This window comes from Capricornis sumatraensis, chromosome 19 (genome assembly GCF_032405125.1).
Source record: "Capricornis sumatraensis isolate serow.1 chromosome 19, serow.2, whole genome shotgun sequence".
NCBI lineage: Eukaryota > Metazoa > Chordata > Mammalia > Artiodactyla > Bovidae > Capricornis > Capricornis sumatraensis.
The window spans coordinates 52927679-52946845 of record NC_091087.1 but is presented as its reverse complement, the minus strand read 5'-3'; the positions used below and the strand labels follow the sequence as shown (position 1 = coordinate 52946845).

The 19167-nt window shown below is 38.8% G+C and overlaps 2 protein-coding genes across 5 annotated transcripts in view; one reads left to right on the top strand and one right to left on the bottom strand.

Annotated features, from left to right (window-relative positions):
* RALGAPA1 (Ral GTPase activating protein catalytic subunit alpha 1) overlaps positions 1-13963 on the top strand; it is a 199743-nt gene extending 185780 nt beyond the window's left edge. For 2 of the 4 annotated variants that reach the window (XM_068991192.1, XM_068991190.1), the window contains 3 exons: positions 3834-3958; positions 8493-8495; positions 12680-13963. In XM_068991192.1, the coding sequence (XP_068847293.1) occupies positions 3834-3958; positions 8493-8495; positions 12680-12828 (277 nt within the window). In that variant the 3' untranslated portion in view covers positions 12829-13963. The remainder of the gene's footprint in view (positions 1-3833; positions 3959-8492; positions 8496-12679) is intronic. The other 2 variants (XM_068991191.1, XM_068991189.1) reach the window with 1 other exon arrangement.
* A 2128-nt stretch (positions 13964-16091) lies between these two features.
* On the bottom strand, positions 16092-17753 carry INSM2 (INSM transcriptional repressor 2). Its single transcript, XM_068991594.1, has one exon. The coding sequence runs from the start codon at positions 17751-17753 to the stop codon at positions 16092-16094; it is 1662 nt and encodes a 553-aa protein (XP_068847695.1).
* Positions 17754-19167: the final 1414 nt, after the last annotated feature.

Sequence of the window (19167 nt, the reverse complement as noted above, 5' to 3'; positions counted from 1 at the left end):
GCAGTTACTTTTGCACCAACCTGATACAAGGAGGTTGAGTCAGAGGTCAAAATAACTGTTTTTAACATTCACATTAAAATGTGGCACAGAGAATTCAAGCATCTCTTTCCAGGAGTGGGCTGAAATTGAACCCTAGTTTCATGACAGCTGATCTTGCCATTATTTATTATTTCACATGTAAGTTTAAAATCAAAGTAATTACTTAAAATGAATACTGATGTTAACATTGCATTAATGAAGTACAGATTGGGTTTAAACTATTTATACTATAAAAAATATTTAGTTCCTTTTTCTTATTTTTAGAATGGGTAATACTCCTTCCCCCCATTTCTGCTTTTGCAGAAAGTAGAAGGAAAGGAGGATTAGTGGATAATTATATTGCTGTGATTGCAGCACCTGTGTGTTATTTCTTTTGATTGGCTAGTTCTGTATTAAAGATTCCTACCAGCCAAAAGTCTCCTTCATCAAATGGCTTTTTACTAGCTAGTTTTGGCTTGGGTTGTTTTAGATTTGCAACAAAAACTGTCTTAATTCAACTTAGACTTGTACTTTAAGTTTTACTCTGAATTTGTAAGTATGCCATCACCTTTTTAGCATCTCACCCATTTCATTTGTAATTTCAATGCCAATGGCAACATACAATTGCAGTAGGAATATAGCTTGAATTGTTATTATCCATCAGGTTTGTGTAGGCCACTCAATTTGTAGGTACTAATAACTCTTCCCTAGAGAGCTGCCTTTTAAGGAATAAGTGGGTAACCTATTTTAAGGACATATAGGAATTAACTGTTTTGGATTATGGTTACCATTGCAGATGCTAACATCACTGTTTGGAACTTTATAATCATCTTAGTCACAAAAGGCTCCTTGTTTGTGGATTCAGGATTATGGTTTAAGTACTTTGAGTTCAGTATATCACCTTAATATATGTTTTCCAAAGTAAAAGGAGAAAAGATTTAAGTACGTAGATTGGGTTGCTTTGATATTATTGTTTGTGCTTTATTTGACTACAGCAAACTTAGAAAATTAGAAAGAATTTAGCTTTTAGAATGTGGTTTACTGTACTCTACTGTTACTAAGCTAACAGTATTTTGTGAAAATAATCCCCCAAAAGGAAACTGCAGACATCACCGTTACAGTTTTTCATTTAAATTCATCAGTGATTGTTTTCCTTTACTCTGCCACCTATACTTGGACTTTAAAAATTGTTTAGTAAGCATTATTACCTCTAATGATTTTTTTTGCTATTTTATTAATTATATCATGTGGCTTTTCTACAAAATGAATATATTATGTCTAGATAATTTTAATTTGTATAGTTTTATATATTGATGTTTCTTCAGAGTTTTCTGAATCACCTTTTATATAGTGAAATAGAATTACACCCCAAAATGTATCTTCTCTAGATATTCATTTCTTGTTCTAATAAATTTTACTACTTTGGAAGTATTCTCCTTGCTTTAGAAATACTAAATTTGCTTTCTCTCTGCCTGATTTTTGTGTAAACTCTAAATATAATAAGATAAAGTAAAATATTTCATTTATAGGCCCTCTGAAAGTAGAGCATTTTAAAAGCAGGTAGGTGTCTCCACCCTACTTTTCATGAAGCATTTTACCCATTCAAGCAGACTTTTAAAAACAGCTTGTTTTGATAGCAGACTGTTCTCCTGTGGGCCTTCAGCCTTTGCTTCCTGGCAGCACCTTTGGTGCGAAAAGAGAGTGATCAATTGGGAGACTATCAGTGCCAGCATGCATAGAGTGATAAGTTAACACACCACTGGGAATTTCTAGGGCCCACCAAGATACTTCACTTCTAATGTGCTAACAAGCTCATTTTTCTACCTCTTGCCTCTTCAGTTATTTTTTTTCTCAGAAGAGCTTAGAAGTTGAGTGCATCAGGCATAATGAAAAGCTCTGTAGGAGGGAGAAGCAATAACCCCATTTTTCCCTTTTCAGCCAAATAGAAAATTAGTTTCTGGTAATACACAAAGGCCAGTATTTTTTGTACAAGGGGCACTGCTGTGAATCAAAGGACTCTATTAACTGCAGAAAATTCGGCAGCTGTGAATCTCCCCCAATGAAAAAAGTACTTTCCAACAAGTTGTGAGATATGTGGTATTATTTAGATTGAACCATCAGTTTCATCCCCTTTCATTTATAACCATATACTCTCTTTTAAAAAGTGTGCTATATTACTTTTCTGGGTTAACACTCAAAAATGTGTGCATGATCCTTCTATAAAATCCTTACTGCTGATCATTTTAATATAGCATCTTTTCCTGTTGCTCCCCATTGCAGGAGTGAAATTATTTTGAAGTTCAGCCCCAGAAGTAAAAATAATGGATTACAAGGAATTGGAATTAAGATTATTTGAATATTTGATACATAATATGTAGTATAAGAGATTACTCAAATCATTTAGATGGCAAAAGACATCACAGTCTTAAGTCAAGTGCACAATGAATATAGACTTAACTTTTAATTTCTCTCAATAATGCCTTGTAAATGTAACTGGCTATGGGATCTCCCACTGAATTAACATTTTAAATTATCTTCCTCTCAAAATTTTTTCTTGGTCTTGGTTATAGACCTGGTCTACAGTTTAAAGAACTGAAGAACAACAATTGAATTGCAATTTTAAAAAGAGAGAATAATGCGTTTTGAGGGTAAAATACTAAAATGGGTCTTAGGGAAAATTCAGTGAATAGAGAAGAAGCAATAGGCAAATTTTTATTATCCTTCATACTTATTTATACGTTTTATGTAAAGCCTATCAACATAGCACACTGAGTACAGCAGGAAAACTTTCAAAAGTTGTAGAAGAACGGTTAACTGATTTCTCAGTTCAGGAACTATGCGACATGCAGTCAGCATGTGAGTTTTTCCTGATAATTGTATGTTGCTGCCTGCTGCTCTACATTTTGACAGCCATTTCCATAGTTGCTTTCGTGAACAACAGAAATATTCTCTCTCTTTCTCGCCCTCTCTGTGCTAACAGCACAATCAGGCCTGCTGAAACAGGAAGCCTGGAGTGGGTTGTTCAAAAGCAACAACACTTCAAGGTACTGGTTGCTTGTCAATAATATCAGAGAAGAAAATGTGGTGAAAGGGAAGTACAGTATTTTTCTGTCAGTGTCAGTGCCCTGTAGATGCTTTTGTTAGACAGTATTTAGGAGTCCTGTGGACTCTTTGCAAATATTCCTGCCTGTTTCAGTGTTATAATTGACTAGGTATTTTTTTCTGACATACAGATTCAACTGTGTATTTATCTTAACTGCATGGAGTTATTCAAGGATTACAGCAAGAGTAGTCTTCCATTCAAAATGAGAACAATTGTTGGGAAAATGCAGGGATTTAAAAAAGAAGATATGCAGGAATTTTTCACAATAAATCATTGCAAATGAAAAATAGAATTTCAGACATAGTATTTTAAGCAGCATTATAATATTTATCATGTGGCTTTTCAGAGTACATCTGCAGATCGAAGCTGATTAACCAGATTAGATGAGCGTAGGCTGCCCTGGTAGCAGTTGAATCCTCTTCCGAGTAAACTGTTAACCTTTCTTTCTTCCAACAGTTTACTGTTAGTTATATTCTAATAAATGTTATCTCTGTTAAGCTACCAGGTATAATGGTGTCCGGAAGAGTAAACTTATGTTAATAGCTATATTTTTTTACTCTTTACAAAGTCACACTCTTAGTGATATGCAAGAATAGTTGGCGAATATATTTATTAAGAAGTAATGGCTTAGCAGTGATAGGCCTTTTTGAGCAGATCTGTTCTTTTCCATTGTAAGCTGCATTTAAGTTTAACCTTAACTGAAGGAAATCAGCTATGAGGAGAGAGCACGATATCTGCAAACGATTGTCCAGCACCATTTAGAGCCAACGACATTTGAAGATTTTGCAGCACAGGTTTTTTCTCCAGCTCCCTACCATCATTTACCATCTGATGCCGGTAAGGTTAAAAGCAAGTATTAGTTACTGGTCATTATTCGAACTTGAAATGCAATACCCTTTTGTTCTGAGAAAAAAACAAAAACTCTTAATGAAAAACTTACTTGAGTACAATTCCAGTCATTGAAGTATAGATATTTTTCATCATTATTTTCATATTTGGCCTATAAATTTGATTTATACTTTCTTTTACCTAAATACAGTTCTTTTAAACGTCAACAGTCTTCATTAAAAACACATACACTACATTTTATCTTAGCTAAAGGGCAGTAACAGTTACGTTTCACAGAATCATTGCTGAAGTATCTGCAAAAGAAACACAGTTGAGCAGGCACTCTCAGATTTGGAGGATCAAATTTTATGGCCAAGAATATTGCCTTATCATTTCTGATTTTACAAATAAAGTTAAAATAACTGGTCTAGATTTAGAAGTACTTAACAGTAAATTATTTGTAATATTTGAAGATTATAAGAGGGTACTGCATTTTTACAATTAACTAATTTTGAAGAAATCAGTAAGAAAATAAATGACTCATGGCCTTCCTATTCTGTAATACTTTGCACTCCTTATGATTGTTTCATTTATTTTATTTTCCCTCTTTAGATCATTAAATATCAGTTCTGTTTATCTGAAGGTAAGACAAAGTGTCACACAAAACACCCTTTGTTCTTCCCCCATTTCCTTTTTAAAAAAATTAGCAAGCACTAAGCTTGTAACTCAGTTAATAAGCAAACTTAACACTGCCCTGGTTCATACTAAACATTTCAGAAATTGTCACTAAATTTCTTCCAGAATTATACTTACTAACCTAGGTCTGCATGAAACACTAACACTGGTTCTGGGATAAAAATAACTAATAATAGAACCCTTGGATGAAGTTAGTTATACCTTGTTGTATTGACCTTTTTGTTTCTCAGCATGAAAAAGTAGTCCTACTGAACTGAAATGGTGTGTCTGTATTTTGTAATGTGTTGCATTGTTACTGGATATCCTTTACTCATCAAATAGTTATTGTTGTGTGCCTTACACTGTCCTAGGCACCTGAAATACACTCTTTTAATGATGTTCAAGGGAAGCAGGGAAAAAGAATACAGTATACTTGAAATTCATTATAACAAGCCTTCAAATTCTCTTTATATTATGCAAGTTTTCTTTGTATTAAATAAGTTTAACAGGCACAGTACTCCTTTTCTGGCTTAATTGGTTTGAAAAAAATAACTAATTCTCAATTGAGGTTTAGTCTGTGAAATTAAAGTTTCCATTCCTATCACCCATTTAATTGGCCATTATAAAAATAATTTTACAAAGAAACTTGGAGCCCTTTCAGTTAATAATATAAAATACCTAACAGAGAAAATTATATTAGACTGGGTTCAGTCTTTAGAAAGATTAAAAAGTCTTAATGTTTGCTTCAGTGGATTGACACTATCTGAAATTACTCGGCTTGGCATTAAGAAAGATGGTAAAAGAAAGATACTAAAAATAAATTAATGAACAACCACTAAAAAATAGTTAAATATACCTGGACATTTCATTTTTAGTAATAGAGAATATCTAATAAAATATCAGACTACATTACTGAAATAGACATGAACACCTTTGTTTATTATATAGTTGAACCATAAGTTTCACAAGTGAAAATATTGATTAGACCATGTTCAGACTAACTTCTCCCCTCAAATGTATACAGGCTGTTAGTTTTTATGTTGTAGTTGTTTACTAGCTGGAGTCCTTCATATTCCTGTTCTTAATGTTTTTCTTATATTTTATGTATTATCCTGCACATTTGACCAGATACATAATATGGGAAGTAAGTAGTAGTCTCACTTTCTGAGACATTAGGTAGAGGATGATACAGCAGCCAAGTCAAAGCTCTTTGGTTAATTTGGGAGTGGGGGTGGGGAGGTTGTGCCTGGTCTTAGTCGCAGCTTGCAGGATCTAGTTCCCCAACCAGGGATCGAATGAAACCTGGCCCCCACATTAGAAGAAGCCCAGAGGTCCTAGCCACTGGACCACCAGCAAAGTCCCTGGTTAATTTTTTTTTAATTGTCTTTGCTTTTAGGAACCATTAGAAACATGACCTTGAATTTTTTTTTTAAAGGTCTTTTTACCTGTAAATAACTTTTCCAGTATTACTGAATACATTTTTATGCTTTTTTATAGACTTGAATAGTTATGAAAGATAAAATTTTTATCAGTAGTTTTAAGGTGTTTTTTTTTTTTCTTTAATGTGGACCATTTTTAAAGTCTTTACTGAATTTGTTATATTGTTTCTGTTTTGTGTTAGGTGTTTTGGGCACAAGGCATGTGGGGTTTTAGCTCCCTGACCAGGGGTGCAACCCACACCCCTACACTGGAAAGTGAAGTCTTCGCCCCTAGACCCCCAGAGAGACCCCAGAGTGGTTTTCAATTCAACACAATAATATAAAAAAGGAAACATTTCCCCATTTGCAGTAGCAAAACATAATGACATCTGAAGAATGATTGTTTTCCCCAATCAGCTCAAATTTTGATTTTCCTGTCGCAAACTAACTCATACATGTGGAACTCCCTTTAAAGTTATAAGTTAAAGTGTAGAGAGAAGACATAAAATAGGCCACATAATTGCCATATGGACCTGACTTACGGTTTGCAAAAATTGGATACTAGTGTGAAGATTTTTAGGTTCATTATTACTTTTTAATATAATGAAAAAATTGATTCGCCACACTGAGGAAATGGCATTCAGAACTGCAGTTGAGAATCAATTTAGATAGCCTATGCATACCACATCTATATAAACTAATACTAATCAATACTAATACAATAAATTGAAATTATGTTTTAAAGGAATATCAATATGATAATCATATAAAGGATATAATCTGTTCTTCTAACCAAACCAATAGAATTATAATAATATAATTCTATTCAGTAGAATAGTGGAAAAATACTACTTTAAGTTTACTTAACTTGGCTCAAGCTTATTTAATACCTACTTCCTGTATAACAGTAATTTATCAGTTGTGATGACATTGAAATCCAAGGAGGATTTTTCCAGGTAATTTTTAGTATTTAAATAGACATGAAAAACATTTTTGGTGTATCATAGTTGATCCATAAATTTCATAACTGTATTTTCTCAAAATGGACTCTGTCTGTAGCAGTAGACTGATACTTAAGGGAAATTATTTTTATCCCTAAGGTCATTGAGGGAGATATCGTGATGTCACACGTTGTTGATCTTCCATAACCACATTAAAACATTATTAGATTTTTCATGTCCTTTATTTTAAAAAAAAATTACAGGAAAAAAATCCCTTTATCTTTGTCAGGCATGTGTGTGGAAAATATCAAAAGTTTTACAGTGACCTTCTTTTTTAATGTCTTAATATTCATGAACACCTCTCCTCTGACTCTAAACTTTGAAATTACTCCTCTTCCTGGTCAGATTATATTGGCAGTTCAAAATCCTGATATTTTCCCCTAATGTCATATTATCTTCTCAAAGTGAGTCTTGTCTTTTCTCCCCCGCCCCAAGTCTTTTCCAGTGTTAATGTTTTTTTACTATCATCAGCCATAAGTATTTTTGAATATATTCTGTTATAATCTATAATTACCTCTAATACTCTATTATTTTAGTTGAGCTAGTATTAGATACCTCCCTTTGGGTTTGTTTCTCTACAAATTGTTAGAAATTTTAGTATTTTAAATAGTAAAGGGTTGATTAGTATTTGACTCCCTCTGAATATGCACATATATACATACATATATACATATACACACACACATATACATGTACAGTTGACCCTTGAACAACATGGGTTTGAACTGCACAGGTCCACTACACATGCATTTTTTCAGTAGCAAATATTACAGTACTGCACAATACTAGATTGGTTGAATCCATGAATGCAGAACCACAGATAGAGAGGAACAAGAACTACCTACCTGTAGGGAGAACTGCATAATAGAGGGCTGACTATAAGTTACAGGCACATTACATAGAGAGTTGGCACCCCTAATCCCCACATTCAAGGGTCAACCATATATACACATAATATATACACAACCATATATACAGATAAATATATGTATATCTACATATGCATACCACTTTGTATAATTACCTTTAGAAAACATATAGGTTCCTAAGTAAATATTCTAAAAATTAGTAATATGATTCAAATAATCCAAATAGTGATTATGAAGACCTAGAGTAGAATCTAATCTTTCATTCCAACCTCAGTTTTGCTATTAATTCATAAAATCTATATTGCCACATATAGATGAGACAGTATGACAATTGTCAGGCCCATCTCTTTGAATCTTTCAGTGGAATGAATCATCAGAATTTAGCCATTAAAGTTTTCTCCTTTTCCCAGGCTTTGAAATGATCTAGAAGAAAAGATTTTAGCTTTTCAGAAGGTAGTTATTTCATATATATCCTAAATATTATTTGTGAGTGCCAATAGAAAATCAACTGCCTTTGACATATAAGCTATAAGTTTGTTTACTATGTTTTTAAAAACAAATTCCTAATGATATTTATCAGTAGGTTAGCCTGAAATTAAAAGCAGCCAAGTATATTCTCTTTTCAGTATTTTGAACTTAGAAATTTGACTTGTATGTTGACCAAGAAGCAAATAATATTAATCTTAAATAAAGTGCATTAACCTTTAATAACAATAATTATTAGGTTCAGTTTTCACATAGACCAGTCATTTAGATATAAAATTTGTGTGATGAAAATAACAATAATTGAACAATCACTGTGCATCCTCTTATTGAATCTTCTATAAGATGAAAACCAAAAAAGTTTACCCAGTCACCTGCTAAAGTCAGAGTCTGACTTCAGAGTGCATGATCTTAACTAATATAATTATTCATTTAGTCTAAATATTTTCAGTCCCTTCTTGATATTGAGGGAGGAGAGAAATTGCCCAGTAACCCGTCATGTTTGCAAATTAGAGTTTGTTAAAATTTTTTATTTTGAAGGCTCTACTTTTCCATCCATTGAAAAATCTTCATTATTTTTTATATAGTTTTAAGGTTGCCATGGGAGAACTATGGGCTTTGGAAGTCAGACTGATCTGTATTTAAATCCTAGTTCTCCTGTTTATTATCTCCATGAACTCAAATGAATCCATTTATCCTAAACCCAGTTTTTCCATTTGTAAGGAGATAAAATATGACAAGTTTAGACTGATATGTTCTCAGTCTCCAATAATGGTAGTTTTTGAGTATCTTAATAAGAAACCTCATGTTTGCCTGTATTTCTGTGTTATTTTATTTTAAATTATGTGTTAACTTTATGACATTCAGTGGTGCGTCCACACTAATCTTAACCACATATCTACTCCTTTACCGATATTAAAGCAGTAAGATTATTTGGGTGATCTGTTCTTTAACAAAGGTTATATTTTGTAGGAATATTAACATAAAAGTGGATAAATTCTCTATTTTCCCCCAAACTAAACGGTTATGTTCTCCACATTTTACCAATTAACATTTTGTTATTGGTCATTTTCTTCAAAAATTATTTCTAGTTTCTATCCCATCTTTTCTAATCTTCATCTGTTTTGATTTAAAGTCTGTTAATTTTTGCTCTTATCATAGTTTTATTGTATACACTTACTATATACCTGCTATATGTCAGGGTCTTTGCATTTGTAGGCATTCATTCCCACAACTTTGGAATACAGCTAGTATTGTCTCCATTTTACAAATAAGAAAACTATCTCAAGTTAGTTTGCCCAGTATCCAGCAAACTAAACTTGTCATTTAACTTAGGTCTGTCTAACCCATGCCCGTGCTGTTTCTAACATGATACTACCTCTTACTTCATTATTATTTAGAATTGTTTTCAAAGTCACAATATTTTTAAAGGCATCGTTTAGTACCTCCAGTAACTTCAGCAGTTTTAAATGGGTCATACCTGTCAGCAAGTAGTATAATTAAAGCCACAACAAATAACGATCCATTAAGTGCCCTTTTATAATCTTTATAGATCCCCAAAGTCATATTCATGTTGCTTGTAATAAAGTTCATTGTAATCAGTGTACAAAATACAAATCAGTATATTGTACCATCAAGATATAGACACCATTCTCTGTGAGTACTGTAAAAACATTAGTAATAGATACATTTTGTAAAACATAGGAGCATATACTTTTTAAACTTGATACTAGAGAATATTTTGATAGAAATAAATCAATATTCTTTATGACTCACGTGACATAAGTCAATACTTAGAGTAGGTTGTGAAATGAAGTGCAAGTATCACATTATTCTTTAAATCTAAAATTGAGATCTGTCCACCATCGATTATTTATGGAATTTGGGTATGCTGAGTATCCATCACAAACATCATTTGCTAAAACGTGAGGAGGTCCTAATAGCTGTATACCACACACATACTAAAAAATCTGATTTGACTCAGTTGACTGAAAGGGGTTTCACCTTGAAGGCAGTAAGGGGGACGTAGAGGAATTGCTGTTTTTGAAGGAAAATATTCTTTGAATTTGGCATACTCTAAGTAGCATTCCTTTCTGTGATGATGGAAATGTTCTGTGTCTGCACTGTCCATTAGGGTTGCCACTAACCACTTGTGACTGCTAACAATTTAAAAGTGGCTAGCTAGTGCATCAAGGAGCCAAATTTAAATTTTTCATTTAATTAACTGTAATGTGGCTGTGGCTACCATGTTGGGCAGTACAGCCCGAGAGAATTTATGATTGAGTGATTAGGATAACCTGCCACCAGTACAATGAACACTTTAAAAGGTAGATGTTTATAGAATTTCTCATAGACCTTTTTTTTTTCCTTTCTTTTTTTCCTATTTGAACTTGTTTTGTTAGTGGGTAAGTACAACATTTGAATGTACAAGCATTTGTCCATTGTGAAACTTCATCACCCTAACACATTGCATGCCCAGTTGTATTTCATAATAAAAACCTGATTACTGTCTTCTCTGCTCCTCTGTTAACACCTGTAAAATTCTGCACTATGTCGCTCATATCTGTTATCTGTCTTCTCTTTTGTTTTCTCACTTCTGCTCGCTACTCCATTTCTTCATTCACAACAAAGAAAGAAATGCAGTGATAGTTCTCTTCCTCCCAAAACCTCCACTAGAAAACATTGGCCATCTCAAGGTAAACAGACATGGGAAGGCCTCTCATGACTGGCCGGAAATAAGTATGCATTACCCGAAAAGCATGAGCTACTGCTCTTCACCTTCCTTCTGCCACCTATCTGCAGTGCTCCCCTAAAAAGGGCCGTGGATTCATATTCTTTAAGATTTCCAGTATGGGTCCAGTATGAACCAGTTCAGATCTTTGGAAAGACTAAAGGCGAACAGAAGTACATGTCGTCCTTGTATTTTGAAGGCCAACCTCATTTCAGTTAGAAAAGAAAGAATGTTGGAGAAGTTACTTTGAAAAAGAGGGAAATTTACCTGAATTAGGATTAGTGATATTTTTTCCTTGACAATATATGCTTGTTCTTGAGTATACTATTTGACCTTGAAAACATTTTGAAGTGTTCTATAGAGATACATTCTTAATTTCCTACGACATCTCAGTAGGATCTGTACCCTTTATTGAATGGTTTTGTTTCTTTATAAATATTCATACCTTCAACTTAGGCACAAGTGTTTCATTATATGGAAGCAGTAGTATAAGTATTCCCAAGCTCAGAGTGTCAGTGAGGAGTTCCAGTGGCTAACAGATGTGCCAAAAGTTTCCTACAGAGTAAGGAGCTGTGTCCGTTGAAGCCTGCAGCCTGTGTCATGTACCTTTGTTTGTGACACACATAAAGATAATTTTTATGTACATAAAACAAAGGAAACCTGGATTAAAGTGCCTCAAAATATACAGAATGTTAAAAATTTTGTTATTTGCAGGTTTTTTCAGGGGTTTTTAGTTTTAACGAAATATTTGAGTGCCTATAGTGTGCAAAGTGTGTAAATTAGAGAATCATAATTCATCGAAATAACATACAAAAGTGAAGAACTACTTTGTACATGATACGAAGAATTTTCCAATTTGAACTCATTTTTTTGCTTCTTTCAAATATTTAAATCTACTGACTCTACTGGTAACTAGAGAAGTTTAAGAAAATGAGCGTTACTTATCTCTTCTAAATTGAGACACTTTGAGAGAGCAGTTTTTTCTTTTTGAACTGACTTTCAGATGAGAGATCTTGTCCTCACCCTCCTCTCCGCCCGGATTTATCCTGTTCCTTCTTAAAAACATATTTAAATTTAACTTCCTAGCATGTTTAATGGTCTCATACTACTAAGTCCCTTTTGGGAACGCTTGGTGCTGTTTCATTTTCCAGTTTGAGCAGTGAAGGCCCTTTTGTTGATTATATTCTGTACCCAAGAGTTAGCAATTGGTCCTTCTCACCTGCTTCTTAAGCCCTCACGTGCATGCTGATGGTGCTTTGGATCTTTGTCCTTTCTGTCCTAAAGATCTTGCTTCCCATTGCTTCTTCTGGGGAGCTCTCTGGTTGATTCTGGTTCTAGAAATAATGATTGGTGCTTTCTGGCTATGATGACATGAGCCCCCAGATCACTGGGTTTTAAATAAAATACTAGTAGACTTTTGTAACAAGCAAATTTGGGGCTTGCTCTTTCCTCTCAAAAGACCTCACTAAGGTCTTTGGATCTGTAGCAGAGAAGTTACTCTTGTAGGAGGAGAGCCAGAGGATTTGCACTAATGTGCTTGCTGTTTCCCACAGGCTCCTACCCAGAGATCCTATCCAGTGAAACTCCCACAGCGGCGCAGGTAGACGGGGCCGACCTGGCCTCTCCAATGTCTCCTCGAACGAGCAAAAGCCGCATGTCCATGAAGCTGCGTCGCTCCTCTGGCTCCGCCAATAAGTCCTAAGGAGACAGCAGCCTGGCAGTGGTCACCAGTAGCCACCTTAGCATGAACATGGCGTTAACCCTTCCAGGCTTTGTGTTTGCCATAATATGCATGTTCCTTCCTGAACATTTATTTTAGAAAACACTGGATTTAAATAATTTGTAACTTAGTATTTTAGATTTGGGTTGTTTATTCGGTTGGTTTTTTCCCCCACACTCCACGCTGCCATATGGGGGGTAAGGGGTGAAGCTTTATTCTATACCCTTTACCTTCCCTCACTAATTATGTCCAAGTAGTTTTACTTTGAATTTCATAATTAAATTTGAGCCAAAATATAATTGGACAGATAGCCTCATGATTTTATCATGCCCCATTACAACTTTATGGCTCAGTAAATATATAATTTTTTAATAAATGTACATCTTTAAACATTTGTAACGTTGTGGCAGAAGTTACAGATCTGTTAATACACTTGATGTGTATGGATTATTTATGTTATCGAAATAAACAACTTAAAATAAATGGTCTTTTAGCTTCTCAAGTTCCAGCTGAAACAAGTTTAGCATTACCTTTTTCTTCCCAAAGCAGTGTCTCATTTCTTGGCTGTGTAGCAGGTGATGCCATGACATATCTAAAACCAGAAAAATCACTGTGCTGAACTCTGACTGATTCATGTTTAGCTTCCAAATATTTTTCTAATGTTTTGCTTTTTAAATGGTATCACTGTTAAATGCCACTTCTGTTTTGAGATTATGGCCCCTTATTATTGGCTGCTGGACCCTGGTATATCTATGTTCTTTCTTAAGTACCGAAAAGGGAAGAATGAGGTGGGGTGGATAGAAAAAAAAGAAAACTTTTCTAAGTGTGTGGCTTAAATTATGTGTATTATTTTAAACGAAAAGAGAACATGACCCAGGAGTCTAAATTAATCTAATATTGTTAATGCTGAACATGCAGGTGCAGGTTGGTATACATTCCACCCTCCAGAAATATTTTCCTACAGTAGATAAGCTGCTCACATTTTGCTCACGTTTTTTTTTTTTGAACGAGCATCTCCTAAGGAAATGTAGCATGACATTGGTACTAACTGCATGTGTAAATACATCATATCGGCAAACTATAACATATAAATTATGTATCATCATTCATGTAGTATCTACAAATTTGTAACAGTGGAAAAAAGATGGTATTTAATAATACAATAAAAATATTCTTATCATTTTGTGTTCATGAGTGGTCTTTTATATTTTTTCAGACTTAATAAGCAGGGCCATAAAGCATGAAAAACTAAGTTAACTAGGCTTAACTAATCATGAAAAACGAATTTTAACTCTCTTCTTTGGATACACCCCATTTCTCAGAGATCCTACCACAGTTACTAAAAATAGATTTTTCACTTTCATAGCATCTCACCAGAAACTTCCTCCAGTGCACTTGGTTAAAGCATCTATTTATCTCACTTTCATGCTTCTTTGATTACTTAAATTTTACTTTTTTTGGTAATATATATTCAGGAACAAAACTTTTTACAGTTTGTAAAGGAAGCTTTTAGAGTTCCTGTGCACTTAAAATTTTGGATTTCCTTATAAATAAAAACAAATTCCTAAGAAACTATGTAGAAAATAAAATTCCCATTAAAGCTTATATAAAGGATAAATATGGATAGAGAGAGCTCTGGGAACAAGATTAAACAATACAGTTTCCCACAACCAAAATGAAGAACTGCAAAAAAGATAAAATACCTACTTACAAATTTCTGTAGTGCTTTTCCTTTTTAAAAAAAATGAACAAGTTAATGGTTTGATAATATGTAACAAATTGGAGTGAAAATACTAACAAAAATACTGAAGTTAATTAGCACAGTTAACATTTTACTCATCTTCAGATAATTCACTAATTTTGAAAAAATATGTAAAATATTTTCTGTTGACATTTTTGGGTGGTAAAGTATCTTTAATATTTGAAGAATAGTACATATCCCTTGCTTTTTGGAGTTCAGTCTATGCAGCCATACTTCCAAGGAAAATCTCCCATTTATGCACCATTATAATCATTTACAAAATATAATTTCTCTTGTCTGTATTCTAACTAAATGGATCACCAAGATTACTGGCTTTGGGGAGATGAGAAGTGTGGCATTTAGAAACAGGCTATGTTCAATGGGATTCTTTAGACAAACACAGAACGCAACAAAGCACCAGCTATGTACATTTATTTGGTGGTAAGCATCTTACAAATATGGGCTACCTGTCCAGCAGTACTCAGCCAGTGTTCCAAACTCTGGCTATTAGGGCATAGGTACAGAATGCATGCTAAATATGGTTTACAAAAAGAAATTCAAAACCAGGTTGCTGCTGAAATAATGAATTGCCATTCATTTTCATAGTGGGTTATAAGTATTAACATCTTCCTTAAGCTGAACATAGTGTCATATATAATACACATTATAAGATTTACAACAGAAGCATTAAAACAAGTTGGATGAAACCCTACTAAAACTGAAACTTTAGGAAATGAGTTCTGTATTTCCCAAAAGCTTATATTAAAGGTTTAAAGTATCTTCCTGAATACTGCACACAAAAGGGCTAGAGGTGAGAATCTGGGAGGGCTCTCAACTCCTTTCAGTAAGAGGTGTTATTCCCCACCTCCAGACACCAGCCTCAGAGTGGACTAAGCATTGAGAAAAGGAAAGTTTACAAGGAGATCTCCACATCACCCAAAAGTGCGCAAACATCTTACATTTTCTTTCTTACAAGACACTGGTCTTGTATTTCCCACCCACCCAACGTCAGTTTGGCACCAATCACATAACTTTTAATTCACAGAATATACAGTGCAAGACGTCTGACCCTATTGAGACAGAAACTACAGAGGCGCTTGCGATGGCTAGAGAAAAAAAAAAAAAAGGACCTCCACTTTTGGTAGCTAGAATCCTTTGTAGAGACATGCACGCACTCACTGCGACTTTCCATAGGAATTACAAGTCATATAGGATTCGTTGGGGTCTCCAGAGTTTGGTGGGGGCAGGGGGAATCCTATCTTGTGAGGAAGATTTAAAGCTGACACTTCTTGACCAGGAACGCTTATACCATATACATACCTGCTCTAGAGAGAGATTTTATATTTCTCTGTCCGCTCCTCAGGCGGAACATTGACACTATTGAGAGTTTCAGGTGAGAAAATAAGGAAAGAGGGTAAACTCGCAAGTTGAAGAAAACCCCACAGAAATCCCCAGGGTCGTTTCCTCCACAGCACACCTTACAATCTTCCTCGTCTCTCAGCCCTCAGCAGCCCGGCCGCAGCGGCATCTGCAGCAGCAGTACCTGCCGACTTTCTGAGGGGTGGCACTTATTGATGTGCCGGGTCAGCCCCGGGGAGCTAAAAAAAGTGGACGGGCAGTGCTTGCACGAGAAAATCTGCTGAGCATCCCCGTCGGATGCCCCGCCTGGATTCGGTGCATCGGGAGGCGCCCCGGCCAGAGCGGGCAGGAGCAGCTCGTCGCGGACCGCATGCCACAGCCGGTGTTTGTCCCTGATGTCTGCCGACGGGAAGTGCGCCCCGCACAGCGGGCAGGCGAAGGCCAGGGGGCTGCCGCGTTCCGAGCCAAAGCAGGGGCCGAGCGCGCGGGCCGAGCCAGCCTCATGAGTGCCTAGGTGCTTGCGCAGATAGGCCTGGCGACGGAACTTTTTGTGGCAATATGGGCACACGAAGATCTCGGGTCCCCCGACACCACTGGCACTGCCGGGCTCAGGCACCCGGCGTCCCAACACCCCCGCCGTATAAGGGAGCTGAGGAAGTGGAGGCTCGGGGTGGGACAGCACCTGGAGGCCGGGCTGTGGGGCGCTGTCCTGGTGCTGCTCCGTCCCGGAGCTGTCCCTGGCCCGTGGGTGCTGATCCGCAGTTCGCTCCGCACGGCTGTTCTCCTTCCCCTCGGCCAGGAAAGATGCAACAGTCCCGGAATCCGGGGAGGACGACGATGGAGGCAGCTTCCCGTCGGCTGAGGAGATCGTGGCTGCATTGGCCGCTGCGGGACGCGGTTTGTGCCAGCGGCGATGGGAGGCGAGGTTCGCAGGGCAGCTGAAGACCTTGTCGCACTCGGGGCAGCGGTACTCGACGCGCACGATGCGGGAGCAGCGGTGCTGAGCCAGCGCGAAGGGGTCTGCGTACTGCTCCTTGCACAGCTGGCAGATGAACTCCCCCAGCGGCGTGCGGCTGCCCCCGGGGCCCCGGGACGGCGCCCCAGGCTCCTCCTCCTTGATCTTCAGGCCCAGAACAGGGGAAGTGGTGACTTCATCGGCGAAGCTCAACTTCCTCATGGCCTTTGGTTTCTTGACTCCCGCGGCCGCGGGCCCAGACGAGCAGCCCGAAGGAGCCTTGGCGCGGCGCTCGCCGCCGGTGGCCCGCTTCAGGCCATGCAAGGTGGCCGAGAGGGGTGCGGGGTCCGGATGGAGAGCGGGCTCTGGGAACGGTGCCCGGAGCGGCAGCAGGAACTGCTCCCCCGAGGTCGGTGCAGCTGCTGGTGCCACCGAGCAGGAGAAAGAGGCCACGGCGGCAGCGCCCCCGGGGAAGGACTCAGCAGAGACGGGTGAGCTGAGGCAGCGCTCCAGGAACGCCCTGCGCAGTTCCACGCCCGCCGGCTTCGTGGGGCTGGGGCTGGGCCCCGGACCCTCCCTACCATCCGCCCTCCACTCCGCGCCTTCCCTCCCGCCCGCCGCTGGGCTCACCCTAGCCGACCGACAGGACGACCCTGACAGTTCACGGGCCGCCTCCTCCTCCGGAGTTGGGTGTGCCTCCCCGTCCACACTGGGCTGAGGGGCACTGGAAGCCTCCTCGGGGAAGGGTGGCGTCCCCGGAGGTTCCAGAAGGGGGAAGACCCGCTCAGCTAGGCGCACTCGGTAAGAGCCGCCCGTCCGTTTAGTTCTCTTTACCAGGAAGCCCCTAGGCATGGTGGAGTCGGAGCGCTCAGGGGCAAAAGAGTGACAGGGGCGCCGCGGGGTCTGCGAGAGGGCGAGCACCGCAGCTGCCCGAGCTTCGCCGAGGCCGTCATGCGTCCGCCTCCTTTATAGCTGAGACGAGGGCCCAAGGGCCGCAGGGTCGCCTTCGGGCTGGACCAGCCAATCAGGAGTGGGAACGGGCGCGGGGGCGGGGCGTTCACGGGACCGGGCTCGCGCTGGTCCACTAGGCGGGAGGCGGCGCGGCCCGGCTTAGCTGCGCCTCCTCCCTGCCGCCCACCCGGCGAAGACGCGAGAAGGTAAGGTGCTGAGTGTGAGGAAGCTCGGCGCTCCCTGCGTCAGTGGCCTCCAGGGGCCGTCTGGGGTGCCGGGCGGAGAGGCCACCTCACCAGCGCCCTCCTTGCGGGCGGGACCCCGCTGCCCCCGCGTCTGGGAGGCTGATGGAAACCACCGCCCCCCAGCCCCGGCCACTTTGCGAGAGCACAGCTGAGAAGAAGGGCGCCGGGCCGCAGGTGCCGGGGAGGCGACGAGTTGGTTGTCAGCCGGCGAACGGGTTAACGTCCTCTGCTGGTATCGAGCTGATGAGAAGCTGCGACAGAGCGGCAGGGCGGCTGACTCCACCGCCGTGTGCCTACACTTGACGGTGGGAGCACGTCTGCCATCCAGTATCGATCGAGCCTGCGCGCGTCTGTGATACTATGAGAATTCATCTGGGAAGAAGGGCTCTCAGTGCGGGAGAGCGTGCGTGCTGGCAAGCCTCTGGAGCTCAGGACGCCAGCAGGTTTCTGGGCCCCGGTCTTCGGGGCTTATAAATGCCTCCTCCCCATGGGAATAGGAGCGGGGAGGGGAAAACAGGATCTAATTTTCGACTGTGCTCAGATAAAGTGCTCTCTCTGTTCGCACCTTCCCACTTGTACTACCCAGAGACATGACGGTGCCTAACTGAACTGTTTAGCATGGAGTAGATTGAGTGAGAAATACTGGTGGAATCAGGATTTCCTCTGCTCCCCTTGTGTAAGAGATACTTTGCCAAAAATGTGGTATGGACCTTTAAAAACTCAATACATTTTCATCCAGCACTGTTTTCAGCACTAGAAGAGATCTGAAAGTTTGTGATACTAGTTAAACTATGAAAAATAATTAGAATATATATGGCAGATGCATAGTAAAGTGCCCCAAATCCATGGTATAGACAAGTACAATCTGAGAATAGGAAGGGAAAAGAACTGTGTGTTCAAGCCTCCTAAGTAAAATTGGAGAAACAGACTGAGCCGATATGTTTTCAGAGCAGACTATGGCATAACAGATCCAGTCATCAGTAACACATATTGTCTTCCTTCTAATGCATGAAGCATTTTAACATAGAGAGCATTATTTGAGGGAAGATTTGGAAGTAATTATATATTTG